This window comes from Bombina bombina, chromosome 5 (assembly GCF_027579735.1).
Source record: "Bombina bombina isolate aBomBom1 chromosome 5, aBomBom1.pri, whole genome shotgun sequence".
NCBI classification, from domain to species: Eukaryota; Metazoa; Chordata; class Amphibia; order Anura; family Bombinatoridae; genus Bombina; species Bombina bombina.
This window is the reverse complement of record NC_069503.1, coordinates 165,277,866-165,293,366: the sequence shown is the minus strand read 5'-3', so window position 1 is coordinate 165,293,366 and position 15,501 is coordinate 165,277,866. Positions and strand designations below refer to the sequence as shown.

Sequence of the window (15,501 nt, the reverse complement as noted above, 5' to 3'; positions counted from 1 at the left end):
TCCATCCATCAATTGTCTATCTATCTATCTATCTATCTATCTATCTATCAATTGTCTGTCTGTCTATAATCTATCTATTAATTGTCCGTATGTCTGTCTGTCTATCTATCTATCAATTGTCCATCTATCTGTCTCTCTATCTATCATCTATCAATTGTCTGTCTATCTAAAGGATTCATCTTTAACAGCCAGTGAGTTAGATTGAAATATAACACTGATACTGCTTTTCAGGGACGTATTATGGCCTAGGCCAACAAGGCCGGTGCCTAGGGCAGCAGATTTGGGAGGGGCAGCACATCTGCCCTATCCTCTCTCTAAAAGCCAGCACACAGTACAGTGAGCGATAAAGTGCAGGCTTTTACAGAGAAGACAAGGCACGTGCGCTGATTAAGGTCGCTCTTTACAGGCAGTGCTCCTATAAACCGTTGCCCTATAAACCGTTGCTTCATTTAGAGCCGCCGGCATTTTTGCAGTGGAAGCGTTCTTGGTGAAAAACTTGACCGTGGATATGCCTACAAGGTGAGGCTGGAGGAGAAGACCTTGAACCGATATGCTGCCTCCCCTTGTCAGCTGTGGTGGGTCTGTGAGCGCACTGCTTATTGCAGGTCTTAGTAACTAATAGACTGGATGCGTCTGTGCACTGCTTAGATCAGCTTGTGATGTCTAATCGTAAACTCTCAGCGCTAATGTATGTTAGCTACTAATAGCTCGCTTTCTCTGCATTCATGTGATGTCTAATCATAAACTCTCAGTGCTAATGTATGTTAGCTACTAATAGCTAGCTTTCTCTGCATTCATGTGATGTCTAATCATAAACTCAGTGCTAATGTATGTTAGCTACTAATAGCTAGCTTTCTCTGCATTCATGTGATGTCTAATCATAAACTCTCAGTGCTAATGTATGTTAGCTACTAATAGCTAGCTTTCTCTGCATTCATGTGATGTCTAATCATAAACTCTCAGCACTAATGTATGTTAGCTACTAATAGCTAGCTTGCTCTGCATTCATGTGATGTCTAATCATAAACTCTCAGCGCTAATGTATGTTAGCTACATAATAGCTAGCTTTCTCTGCATTCATGTGATGTCTAATCATAAACTCTCAGTGCTAATGTATGTTAGCTACTAATAGTTAGCTTTCTCTGCATTCATGTAATGTCTAATCATAAACTCTCAGCGCTAATGTATGTTAGCTACTAATAGCTAGCTTGCTCTGCATTCATGAACCCACGGAGTAAATAGTAACACTTAAAACAGTTCATTACTTGAATGATTGTAATTACTGTATGTTGTTGCATGTAAAGGGCAGTGATTGTTTCAAAGTGTATTCATCTTTCCCTCACTTCCTCGACTCCCTTCCTTCTTTCTGTAAACTCCTTCCCTTGCTCCCTTCTTTCACTCCTTTCTTTCCCTCACCACTTTTCTCTTCTCTCTCTCTCTCCCTCCCTTCCTGCTTTCCTTTCCTCCCTCCCTTCCTGCTTTCCTTTCCTTCCCTTTTTTCCACTCCCCCTCTTTTCTTTCACCTTCTCTCAGGGAGAAAATGGTATGAGATGCATGCGATTCAACCCACCTGTATGCAAGTGTTTTGCTAGACCAATTTCTTTTTAATTGTTATTTAAAAAATTTTTTTTTTACACAATGACCCCAAAAATATTAAGTGGAAAAAAGGCCTAAAACCTTTGAGGGGGGGGGGGGGGGAGCAGAATTTTGAGTGCCTAGGGCAGCACAAAACATAAATACGCCACTGCTGCTTTTCAATAAAATTAAGCTGCTTTTATTAAATGTTTCTTTAGACAAAAAAGAAAAAATCAGCACATTATGTATATGTACATGTTTTTTAGTATAGTATCAATGTAAATGGATCTTTCTTTCATGTAATTAGCAAGAGTCCATGAGCTAGTGACGTATGGGATATACATTCCTACCAGGAGGGGCAAAGTTTCCCAAACCTTAAAATGCCTATAAATACACCCCTCACCACACCCACAATTCAGTTTTACAAACTTTGCCTCCGATGGAGGTGGTGAAGTAAGTTTGTGCTAGATTCTACGTTGATATGCGCTCCACAGCAAGTTGGAGCCCGGTTTTCCTCTCAGCGTGCAGTGAATGTCAGAGGGATGTGAGGAGAGTATTGCCTATTTGAATGCAGTGATCTCCTTCTAAGGGGTCTATTTCATAGGTTCTCTGTTATCGGTCGTAGAGATTCATCTCTTACCTCCCTTTTCAGATCGACAATATACTCTTATATATACCATTACCTCTGCTGATTCTCGTTTCAGTACTGGTTTGGCTATCTGCTATATGTAGATGAGTGTCCTGGGGTAAGTAAGTCTTATTTTCTGTGACACTCCTAGCTATGGTTGGGCACTTTGTTTATAAAGTTCTAAATATATGTATTCAAACATTTATTTGCCTTGACTCAGAATGTTCAACTTTCCTTATTTTTCAGACAGTCAGTTTCATATTTGGGATAATGCATTTTAATTTAACATTTTTTACCTTAAAATTTGACTTTTTCCCTGTGGGCTGTTAGGCTCGCGGGGGCTGAAAATGCTTCATTTTATTGCGTCATTCTTGGCGCGGACTTTTTTGGCGCAAAAATTCTATTTCCGTTTCCGGCGTCATACGTGTCGCCGGAAGTTGCGTCATTCTTTGACGTTATTTTGCGCCAAAAATGGCGGCGTTCCGGATGTGGCGTCATTTTTGGCGCCAAAAAGCATTTAGGCGCCAAATAATGTGGGCGTCTTATTTGGCGCGAAAAAATATGGGCGTCACTTTTGTCTCCACATTATTTAAGTCTCATTTTTTATTGCTTCTGGTTGCTAGAAGCTTGTTCTTTGGCATTTTTTCCCATTCCTGAAACTGTCATTTAAGGAATTTGATCAATTTTGCTTTATATGTTGTTTTTTTCTTTTACATATTGCAAGATGTTCCACGTTGCAACTGAGTCAGAAGTTACTTCAGGAAAGTCACTGCACAGTGCTGGAGCTACCAAGCTAAGTGTATCTGCTATAAACTTTTGGTATCTGTTTCTCCAGCTGTTATTTGTATTGCATGTCATGTCAAACTTATTAATGCAGATAAAATTTCCTTTAGTACTGTTACATTACCTGTTGCTGTTCCGTCAACATCTAATTTTCAGAGTGTTCCTGATAACATAAGAGATTTTATTTTTTAAATCCATTAAGAAGGCTATGTCTGTTATTTCTCCTTCTAGTATACATAAAAGTCTTTTAAAACTTCTCTTTTTTCAGATGAATTTTTAAATGAACATCATCATTCTGATACTGATAATGGTTCTTCTGGTTCAGAGGTTTCTGTCTCAGAGGTTGATGCTGATAAATCTTTGTATTTGTTCAAGATGGAATTTATTCGTTCTTTACTTAAAGAAGTGTTATTTGCATTAGAAATAGAGGATTCTGGTCCTCTTGATTCTAAATGTAAACGTTTAAATAAGGTTTTTAAATCTCCTGTAGTTATTCCAGAAGTGTTTTATCTCCCTGATGCTATTTCTGAAGTAATTTCCAGGGAATGGAATAATTTGGGTAATTTATTTACTCCTTCTAGACGTTTAAGCAAATTATATCCTGTGCCATCTGACAGATTAGAGTTTTTTGAGACAAAAATCCCTAAGGTTATGGGGCTATCTCTTCTCCTGCTAATGTACTACTATTCCTACGGCAGATAGTACTTCATTTAAGGATCCTTTAGATAGGAAAATTGAATCCTTTCTAAGAAAAGCTTACTTATGTTCAGGTAATCTTCTTAGACCTGCTATATTTTTAGCGGATGTTGCTGCAGCTTCAACTTTTTGATTAGAAGCTTTAGAGCAACAAGTAACAGATCATAATTTTATAGCATTATTATTATTCTATAACATGCTAATAATTTTATTGGTGATACCATCTTTTGATATCATTAGAGTTGATGTCAGGTATATGTCTCTAGCTATTTTAGCTAGAGAAGCTTTATGGATTAAACTTGGAATGCTGACATGTCTTCTAAGTCATCTTTGCTTTCCCTTTCTTTCCAGGGTAAATAATCATTTTAGTTCCTTTCCTTACAAGGAACAAAAGCCTGATCCTTCATCCTCAGGAGCGGTATCAGTTTGGAAACTATTTCCAGTTTGGAATATATCCAAGCCTTATAGAAACCTATAGCCAGCTCCTAAGTACCTATGAAGGTGCGGCCCTTATTCCAGCTCAGCTGGTATGGGGCAGATTACGTTTTCTTCAAAGAAATTTGGATCAATTCCGTTCTTAATCTCTGGTTTCAGAAACATTGTTTCAGAAAGGTACAGAATTGGCTTCAAGTTAAGGCCTCCTGCTAAGAGATTCTTTTCTTTCCCGTGTCCCAGTTAACACAGCAAAGGCTCAGCATTTCTGTAATGTGTTTCAGATCTAGAGTTGGCTGGAGTATTTATGCCAGTTCCAGTTCTGGAACAGGGGCTGGGGTTTTATTTTATCTCTTCATTTGTACCAAAGAAGGTCAATTCCTTCAGACCAGTTCCGGATCTGTCATTATTGAATCGTTATGTTAGGATACCAACATTCAAGATGGTTACTGTAGGACTATCCTGCCTTTTGTTTAGCAAGGGCATTATATGTCTACAATAGATTTACAGGATGTGTATCTGCATATTCCGATTCATCCAGATCACTTTTAGTGTCTGAGATTCTCTTTTTAGACAAGCATTACCAGTTTTGTGGCTCTACCGTTTGGCCTAGCCTCAGTTCCAAGAATTTTTTTCAAAGGTTCTCGGTGCCCCTTTTTTCTGTAATCAGAGAATAGGGTTTTGGTATTTCCTTATTTGGACGATATCTTGGTACTTGCTCAGTCTTCTCATTTTCGAAGAATCTCATACGAATCGACTTGTGTTGTTTCTTCAATTTCATGGTTGGAGGATCAATTTACCATTCAGTTCATTGATTCCTCAGACAAGGGTAACCTTTTTAGGTTTCTAGATAAATTCAGTGTCTATGACTCTGTCCTTGTCAGACAAGAGAAGTTTAACATTGATATCAGCTTGTCAAAACCTTCAGTCACAATCATTCCCTTTGGTAGCCTTATGCATGGAAATGTTGGGTCTTAGGACTGCCGCATCAGATGCGATCTCCTTTGCTCGTTTTCACATGCGACCTCTTCAGCTCTGTATGCTGACCCAATGGTGCAGGGATTACTCAAAGATATCTCAATTAATATCTTTAAACCGATTTTACAACACTCTCTGACATGGTGGACAGATCACCATCGTTTAGTTCAGGGGGCTTCTTTGTTCTTCCGACCTGGACTATAATCTCAACAGATGCAAGTCTTACAGGTTGGGGAGCTGTGTGGGGGTATCTGACGGCACAAGGGGTTTGGGAATCTCAGGAGGTGAGATTTCCGATCAATATTTTGGAACTCCGTGCAATTTTCAGAGCTCTTCAGTCTTGGCCTCTTCTCAAGAGAGAGTTGTTCATTTGTTTTCAGATAGACAATGTCACAACTGTGGCATACATCAATCATCAAGGAGGGACTCACAGTCCTCTGGCTATGAAAGAAGTATCTCGAATTTTGGTTTGGGCGGAATCCAGCTCCTGTCTAATCTCTGCGGTTCATATCCCAGGTATGGACAATTGGAAAGCGGATTATCTCAGTCGCCAAACGTTGCATCCGGGCGAATGGTCTCTTCACCCAGAGGTATTTCTTCAGATTGTTCAAATGTGGGAACTTCCAGAAATAGATCTGATGGCTTCTCATCTAAACAAGAAACTTCCCAGGTATCTGTCCAGATCCCGGGATCCTCAGGCGGAGGCAGTGGATGCATTATCACTTCCTTGGAAGTATCATCCTGCCTATATCTTTCCGCCTCTAGTTCTTCTTCCAAGAGTAATCTCCAAGATTCTGAAGGAATGCTCGTTTGTTCTGCTGGTAGCTCCGGCATGGCCTCACAGGTTTTGGTATGCGGATCTTGTCCGGATGGCCTCTTGCCAACCGTGGACTCTTAAGACCAGACCTTTTGTCTCAAGGTCCTTTTTTCCATCAGGATCTGAAATCCTTAAATTTAAAGGTATGGAGATTGAACGCTTGATTCTTGGTCAAAGAGGTTTCTCTGACTCTGTGATTAATACTATGTTACAGGCTCGTAAATCTGTATCCAGAGAGATATATTATAGAGTCTGGAAGACTTATATTTCTTGGTGTCTTTCTCATCATTTTTCTTGGCATTCTTTTAGAATACCGAGAATATTACAGTTTCTTCAGGATGGTTTAGATAAGGGTTTGTCCGCAAGTTCCTTGAAAGGTCAAATCTCTGCTCTTTCTGTTCTTTTTCACAGACAGATTGCTATTCTTCCTGATATTCATTGTTTTGTACAAGCTTTGGTTCGTATAAAACCTGTCATTAAGTCAATTTCTCCTCCTTGGAGTTTGAATTTGGTTCTGGGGGCTCTTCAAGCTCCTCCATTTGAACCTATGCATTCATTGGATATTAAATTACTTTCTTGGAAAGTTTTGTTCCTTTTGGCCATCTCTTCTGCCAGAAGAGTTTCTGAATTATCTGCTCTTTCTTGTGAGTCTCCTTTTCTGATTTTTCATCAGGATAAGGCGGTGTTGCGAACTTCTTTTGAATTTTTACCTAAGTTGTGAATTCCAACAACATTAGTAGAGACATTGTGGTTCCTTCATTATGTCTTAATCCTAAGAATTCTAAGGAGAAATCGTTGCATTCTTTGGATGTTATTAGAGCTTTGAAATATTATGTTGAAGCTACTAAGTCTTTCCGAAAGACTTCAAGTTTATTTGTTATCTTTTCCGGTTTTAGAAAGGCCAGAAAACTTCTGCCATTTCTTTGGCATCTTGGTTGAAATCTTTAATTCATCTTGCCTATGTTGAGTCGGGTAAGACTCCGCCTCATAGGATTACAGCTCATTCTACTAGGTCAGTTTCTACTTCCTGGGCGTTTAGGAATGAAGCTTCGGTTGATCAGATTTGCAAAGCGGCAACTTGGTCCTCTTTGCATACTTTTACCAAATTCTACCATTTTGTTGTATTTTCTTCTTCTGAAGCAGTTTTTGGTAGAAAAGTACTTCAGGCAGCGTTTTCAGTTTGAATCTTCTGCTTATGTTTTTTCATTAAACTTTATTTTGGGTGTGGATTATTTTCAGCAGGAATTGGCTGTCTTTATTTTATCCCTCCCTCTCTAGTGACTCTTGTGTGGAAAGATCCACATCTTGGGTAGTCATTATCCCATACGTCACTAGCTCATGGACTCTTGCTAATTACATGAAAGAAAACATAATTTATGTAAGAACTTACCTGATAAATTCATTTCTTTCATATTAGCAAGAGTCCATGAGGCCCGCCCTTTTTTTGTGGTGGTTATGATTTTTTTGTATAAAGCACAATTATTCCAATTCCTTATTTTATATGCTTTCGCACTTTTTTCTTATCACCCCACTTCTTGGCTATTCGTTAAACTGAATTGTGGGTGTGGTGAGGGGTGTATTTATAGGCATTTTAAGGTTTGGGAAACTTTGCCCCTCCTGGTAGGAATGTATATCCCATACGTCACTAGCTCATGGACTCTTGCTAATATGAAAGAAATGAATTTATCAGGTAAGTTCTTACATAAATTATGTTATTGAACCTATTAGAGCTATTTAAAAACAACTGTTGAAGAATAAATGTTTAACCCTGTGAGAGTGCTTTATTTGCCCATATAGTTGACCTTTTCATCTAGTCAGCAATCTGTTCCTAGGGATAAAACGTTGGTATCCTCGTTTAATCTTTCATCACTTTTTATATCCACTGCAACTGCTACTATATAGAATGATGTAAAAAAATCTACACAGCCTTATGAAATTGCAGGTTTTTGAAATGTAAAGACAGAAACAACAACAATACAAGTGTCAGGCTTTTTCCATCTGTAATGTGATCTAGCTAACAAAAAGAGAAAAAAAAGCTAATATTTATAACTAAAACACCCTACTTGCATACATAATTCTGTAAACCCTTTCATAATGGATGTTTCTAGCTGCATTCACAGTTAACCAATTACATTCTCATGCCTGTAGGCAAATAGCATGCACCTGCCTTTAATGAAAGTGATTCTGATTTAACCCAGCTGCTACTGTAGGACTTGCTTTGATGTTTAGAGTTGCACCAATCAGCAGGGGGGGGGGGGGATATAAAAGCAAATCAAAGGCACTGGATTTACCATAGAGTACTGTCAAAATAATCATCAATAATTGGAGAAAATATGGTACCATAGAGATATTTTAAAGATCAGGACGACCCTCAAAGTTGATTAGAGGAAAAGCAGAAAACTTATCAGGGAGGCTACTAAGAGGCCAACAGCAGGAAAAGCAGAAAACTTATCAGGGAGGCTACTAAGAGGCCAACAGCAACACTGAAGGAACTACTGGAATCTCTGGCAGGTACCGGTCATTCCTAGCATGTGACCACCATCTATGGTGTTCTGCACATGTGTGAGCTTTGGGGGTAGAGTAGCAATAAAGAAACACTTACCTACTAAAAAGAACATCCAAGTCTGTCTAAATTATGCCAAAAGATTTGTTCAGTCACCCCCAAATCATGTGGAAATTTTTTTATGGTGCGACAAGCAAAGGTTTAACTTTTTGGCCTCAATTGCAAACAATATGTTTGGCGCAAAGCCAGTAAATCTCATCATCCAAGGACACCATATTGACTTTGAAGCATGGTGGAGGTAACCTCATGTTTTGGGGCTGTATCTCTTCAGATAGGTCATGGGCATTTGTCACGATAGATGGGATAATTAATAGCTCAGAATATCAAGATATTTTGGCACAAAACCTGCTTCAGAAAGCTGAAGATGTAGAGGAATTTCACATCCTAACATGATAATGACGCAAAGCTTCATAAAAGGAAAATCAAAGTCTTGGAATGGCCCAGTCAGGTGTGCAAAGTTAATGACACTTATGCACAAAGTATTCATTGGACAGGGTGTGCAGATCTATACTTATCAAAGTGTTGTGGGGTTTTTTTTATTTAAAATCTTTCTAATACCTATTTGTTTTTTTCTCAGGATTTTATTTTTGTTGGAAGATTTTTAACTTGTTGAGGTTTACATTGTTATTATTTCTGTCTTTGCATTTCAAAAGGTTGTGTAGAATTTTTATATCCACTGTAAGAGAATACTTTTTTTTATTATTTGAATGTTATCCCTATTATACCACTGTAAAATAAAGAGACATATTCCCATCAAATTGAGTGTGTTTTTGTATGTAGAAATACTGTTTTCGGATTATTTTATGCCTGTTTCTGGCGCTTAAGAAGCAAAATTACTTTAAATAGTGATTTAACATTTTTCTTACCAGTAATAAACACAAAAACAATGGTTCAATCCCTTAGCAGCCAGTAACAAACAGCTGTGATTTTGTTTCAAATTCTCATTTACCTGTTACATACACAAAAAATATGATTTAATTTGAGTAACACAGATGTAGCAGGGATTTAAAGGAATATGAAACATTTTTCTTTAATGATTCAGATAGAGCAGCAATTTTGAACTACTTTCTAATTTACTTCTATTATCAAATTTTACTTTGTTCTATTTGTATCTTTTGTTGAAATGCTTAGGAGCCGGCTCATTTTTGGAACACTATATGGCAGCAGTTTTGCAAGAATACTATCCATTTGCAAGAGCACTATATGGCAGCACTATTTCCTGCCATGTAATGCTCTGGATGCCTACTTAGGTATTTCTTCCACACAGAATATCATGAGAACAAAGCAAATTTGATAATAGAAGTCAATTGGAAACTTTTTTTTAAATGATATTCTCTGTCTGAATCATAAAATCATTTTTGGGGTTTCATATCCCTTTATGTTCTTGATTGACAGACACTTGCAACTGCAATTTTAGCTCTTGATTGCCTTTATTAGCTACATTAGTAAATTAATCCTTGATTGACTGGAATTCATAGAGAAGAGAAGGTGCACAGCCAATTAATTTCACTTTGGGTGTCTGCAACAAAACATAAAAAGGGATACTGATTTCCCTTCTATTTTTAATGTCTGAAGAAGCGCATGTACGCATGCGCGAAACGCGTCAGATAGGAGCTTACCTGATGTGTTGTTAAGCCTGCTCCTGAATAAACCTACTCTGATTCACTTTGAGTTCCAGCGTTCCTTTCTCCTCATTTCATATTTTTAATGGTCTTTAATATTATTTTTATTTATTTTTTATTGAGGAAATTAGATACATTAACAGTTAAATAAACAAAACACAGTCACCAGACTTAAACAGCAGGTTTACAAATCACTGGTGTCATAAGTGGTACATTATATAAATAGTGATGCTGAAATAATCAACTGCATATTAACTTTCCTAGAATATATAGACAAATATTGGAAAATTAAGACCCTACTCAAGCAAATTTCCTGGAGAAGAGGAATGGTTCCAGTGACTGAAGTGTTGAACCTAATTTTTCTGAGTGGGATTTGTGTTTCCCATAGGTACTAGTGAAGGAGCAAGTGCACATAGTATAATACAATAAAGGGATAGGAAGGTTATGGACTTGAAGCCTTCAAGATGAACAAAGTTAGAATATAAAAATGGGTGGTGATTCCCTACGAGCTGCAAGCCATATGGAGTAAGAAGTAGCATAATAATCAGTGTACCTATGAGAACGTATGAGCAAGAGTTATTAAGTTTTCTAGCAAGGGTGATCAGCAGACAGGAGCCGCTTTAAATGGCGTGGCCTTCTAGGTCCAGTATAAATATCCTCTTAACAGTACAATGATCATTGTTGGACCTAAATATATAAACATCTTAGGTAATAGTATAGTTAGTGATGATATATCTACGTGTGTTTACGGCAGTATTTATAGTGCAATATCTGGGACCTTAGGACAATGCCCATACTATGATGTAAGGGATAAGGGGACTGGTTTATGGAGATGTATATGCTGAGGAGAAGTGCACTGGGGAGACTTAAAGCAAAGAGGAATACTAAGTGGGAATATATTAGATCATGTCTATAAGGATATGAGCGTGCATAGGTAAATGTATCGTAGGTCTATGATATGTATTAAACCCATACTGGGAGTGTGAAAAAAAGTTAAAACTGATAATATATAGTGACTGTGTCCCAAATTGCTCTTGACACTGAATAGTATTTGGTGCCCTCTGAGATGAATAACTGCTGGGCTGTCAGCAACTACTACTTCAACCAATCACAGACAATCTTCTTATTAATGTAGTCCATTCCCTGGTCAGCTGTTACTTAGTGAGTGGTGGTACTCTATTGTTTCAGTAGTAAACAGCTAATGTGCAATTATATCTAGGGTGTGATGGCTTACTGACCTCTATAGTAAAAGGTCTATCTGTTTCCCATACTATAGTAGCGGATATAGGGTACCCTAAGAGATAAGGGTGGTGATGAAAGCTTCATAAGGAGTCCTTAAACATACTTGTCAGCTGCATTACTGAAGATGACTGGGAATGCAGCAAAGGGTGTGCCCATAGACCTAGAAGCTGTTACATATGGGGGTATTGGATCAACTCACTCAGGGAGGTAGACCTGGACAAGGGAAGACTTTTATCAGACAGGAACGGGTAGATAGGGGGTTAGGAATCAGGGGTCCTATGTAGTTGTATGTGTTGTATATAGTGGAATGGCTCCTTAGCTCAAATAATATGGTGGTAACTGTTAATGAAAATACTGGGGCGTTCAAACCAGAAATGTAATAATAAGAGCTATTATAGGATCTCTAAAAAGACAAACTGTCTTCACATGAAACCTTTCAAATAATGCTTATATTATTGGACAGAAGACACCTATTAAAGGGACTGATAACCTTGCCTGGATACAAACAATAGGGTTGTAAGAGCCTATCTCACTGTCACAAGGGTTCTATTTCTTAGACTACAGCTAAGGCAATTGAGTATACATCAAAAATATATATAAGTTTACTGGTGTGTGTGTAATAGCTACGAGTAGGGACCTAGGATTAATTCTCATCAAAGCAAAGTTCTAAAGGATAAATGTTCAGGAGAGAAGCAGGATCCTGTATAGGGTAGTAGATATTACACTCTAGAGAGCTAGTCATGTACATAGGAGCATCGTATATTAGATTTCAAACACATATGTACTCATGTTATGGAATAAGAAATGTATATTGCCCTTCAACTTAGTCACGCTTCATGTAAGCACCACTAGGGTTGTTAGGCAATTATATGTAAAATGGCGCTTCAATTAATGCTAGTACATGTTGAGAGGGAGACCTCCTGATGTAAGAATGGACTTCCGTGACCTAACTACATCTACTCACATCGTAACATATCCACCTAGTGCTGGATAACAGAAAAGATGAGAAATTATCAAATTGTCTATTGTCTTCTCCCACTGCAACTTGTTATAAATAAAATACACATAAAGTAGGGAACAGAAAAAAAGAAAAGGGAGAGAGAAAAAAAACAGCAACAATATAGTGAGAACATACGGTAACTCCTATGAGACATAAAACACCCTTTTATAATTTAGCAATGAATAATATTGGGAGTAAAACAATACAGTTCTGGTGCATGAACTTTAGTTAAACATTGTATTTTGAATCTGGTTCTTGAAGGTTCTGTACTGTCAATGCTAGAGGGGGTGAATAGGGATGGATCGTTCTTCAAAACATAGATTAGTAAGCCCATGATAACTCACATCACCCTCAACAAAATTGAACTGTCATATTAGCACCTTCTACCTCACTCCAGACCTTGTATTTGTATAGCAGCCATGCAAACAACCCACTCTACACTCCTGTAGCTGGGCCAGACCAGAAGCAGGATCCTTAAGAAGCCAAATGAATTTAAAGAAAAACTCCCACATATTAAGAACGAGTTCTTGCCACCGGATCAAGAAGCTGACAGAGATAGGTGATCTCTACTTTGCGGAAACTGCCTCATATTACTTCCAGTGGGAGATCATAGGTTCCTGCGTCTCTTCCAAGTTTCAGTGCCCTGTTTTCTTCTGCTCGGGGCTCTGGCTGTGCTGCTATGCTCCGGAAGGCCGGCCTCGCCATGTCGAATTGTAGCTGTACTCGATACCTCATCCAATCCATTATCCTGCGTATCTGTGCAGGGACTAATCGTTCTCAAGTGTTGCTTTATGAGGGGTAGGACTTTGTGCCTCACTCTTGTGTTGGGAGTATTCACTCTCTCTGAGATTTACTTTTTGCACCGAGTCATCCGCCATCTTGATGGTAGGGCTGCAACTAGAAGTGTACTCCGCTCTTAAGATATACGTGAGTTCCTCGAATCTGCTATCCATCTGCTGCCCCAGATTTCTAAGAAGGGTACTGAGCAGCTTCCCATGGTCCTTCTCCATTGCTGGGTGCTTTACCCGGAAGGGGGGGTAGATGTTTCAAAGGCACGGCAGCCACCAGCTTTAATTAAGATAGTTTTACAATCCTTGTTAGTTTTGGAACACAAATAAGAGCTTTAATTAACTCAGCAAGAGTTCCTGTGCGTATTTCTAAAGCTTGATTCTTCGGATGCATGAGTTATTTATAGATATTGAAAGGATTGTCTGTAGTGATAGTGGAGCTCCAGGATTTTGCTGCCTGCCACGATGGATGCTTGACCACGCCCCCGGTCTTTAATAATTTTAATCTAAGCATATTATAAAAAATTATTTAATTGAAGAAGTTATGACTGTTTTAGAATCAACTTTATGTGAGCTTTATGTTCCTTTCTTATTAGTGAACACTGACTTATTAATTTAGGTATTAGAATAATTTTTTGCTAATGTCATTAAAATCTTGTCTCTTACATTGACCTATATAACATGGCTCCGTGTCATTACAGGTGTTAATATAAAACTCACAGCATTTGTTTTAAATTCTAGCTAACAAGATTAAGTCCTTTCAGTTGCTGCCTGGCACTTGAAGAGGCAATCATTTCTTAAGCCATTAAGTATTTGAATTTGTTTGATAATCTAACATATTTGCTGTTGATCCACTGACATTTATTCTTCAAATAACTTCATTTTCTACTTCATTAAACAAGTTCTGATTCATATTTCAAGAGAATTGAGTCTTTTCTAGAAAATATTTTAACTGTGGAAACAGAAAAGGGAATATTATACTTTGGATCAAAGTTATTAAAAATGATGTTTAATCTTAAAAATTAGCATGAACTTCCATGAGATTGATTATAAAGGCAATGTTTTGAAAGGTAATAGTAGCATGCTATGTTTAGTATTTGTAAATTATTCCAAATTCATTAAAATTATGGTGGAGATAAAATCATGATATTAAAATCCTCCATATCACAAAAGTAAATCAATAGAAATTGTTGCAGAGGCAATTAGCACATCTAGGCAAGTATCTCCACTTGCCTTTACCTAGTAAACTCCATATACATTCTTACCAATGCACAAGAGGATTCTGGGTAAGATATGAAAATTAGAAATACAATGAGGCCTTTTTATCAATGGTCTTGCGGACCTGATCCGACAGTGCGGATCAGGTCCGCAAGACCTCGCTGAATGCGGAGAGCAATACGCTCTCTGTATTCAGCATTGCACCAGCAGCTCACAAGAGCTGCTGGTGCAACGCCGCCCCCTGCAGATTCGCGGACAATGGGCCACCAGCAGGGTGGTGTCAATCAACCCGATCATACTCGATCGGGTTGAATTGTGGCGATTCCTGTCCGCCTGCTCGGAGCAGGCGGACAGGGTTATTTAGACCGCTGCTTCATAAATGCTGTTTCTGGTGAGTCTGAAGGAAGACTCGCCAGAAACACGGGCCCACAAGCTCCATACAGAGCTTGATAAATGGACCTCATTATCTCAGGCTTTTGACTTCAATTAACACAGTATTTGAAGCAAAAATCCTGAGATTTTGCATATTTTACCCAGAATCCTCTTGTGCATTGGTAACAATGTATATGGAGTTTACTGGGTAAAGGCAAGTGGAAATACTTGCCTAGATGTGCTAATTGCCTGTGAAATCATTTCTATTGATTTAAATTATTCCATAAAGGGAGAAAGGTGTATGTTTTAAAATGCACTGATAGTTTGCTTTCAGATATTTTACTACTTTTAAGATTGTCCTCTGAGTTCAGTATAGCACATTCAAGTAGGGTTTTAACAAATGTTAACAAAGCCACAGTCCTTCTGCGAGAATGTACTTTGGACTGATGGAAAAAAAGTAGAGCTTTTTGACAGCCCGCATTCTGGAGTGAAACATACGGCTCAGTGTCAGAAAGCTGTGTCTAAATTGCCTAAAGTCATGGGTCCTCCAGCATGATAATGACCTGAAATTTAACTCAAAAAGCACCCAAGAATGGATGAGAACAAAACATTGGACCATTCTGAAGTGGCCTTCTGTGAGTCCAGATCTGAATACCATGTAACATCTGTGGAAAGAGCTAAAAAAAAAGGCACCCATCAAATATGAGACAACTGAGAGTTGTTTGCTCTAGAAGAGTGGTCCAAAACCCCGGTGGAGAGTGTAGAAATCTTATTCATGGCTACACAA

At 38.2% G+C, this 15,501-nt stretch overlaps 1 protein-coding gene across 2 annotated transcripts in view; it reads left to right on the top strand.

Moving 5' to 3' along the window:
• The window catches only part of CRHR2 (corticotropin releasing hormone receptor 2), a 403,668-nt gene that overhangs the window by 208,270 nt on the left and 179,897 nt on the right, over positions 1-15,501 (top strand). Inside the window, exon 4 of one of the 2 annotated variants that reach the window (XM_053712942.1) lies at positions 2,070-2,072. The exons of the other annotated variant lie outside the window; for it this stretch is intronic. Coding sequence (XP_053568917.1) covers positions 2,070-2,072 — 3 coding nt within the window. The remainder of the gene's footprint in view (positions 1-2,069; positions 2,073-15,501) is intronic. 2 annotated transcript variants of the gene reach the window in all.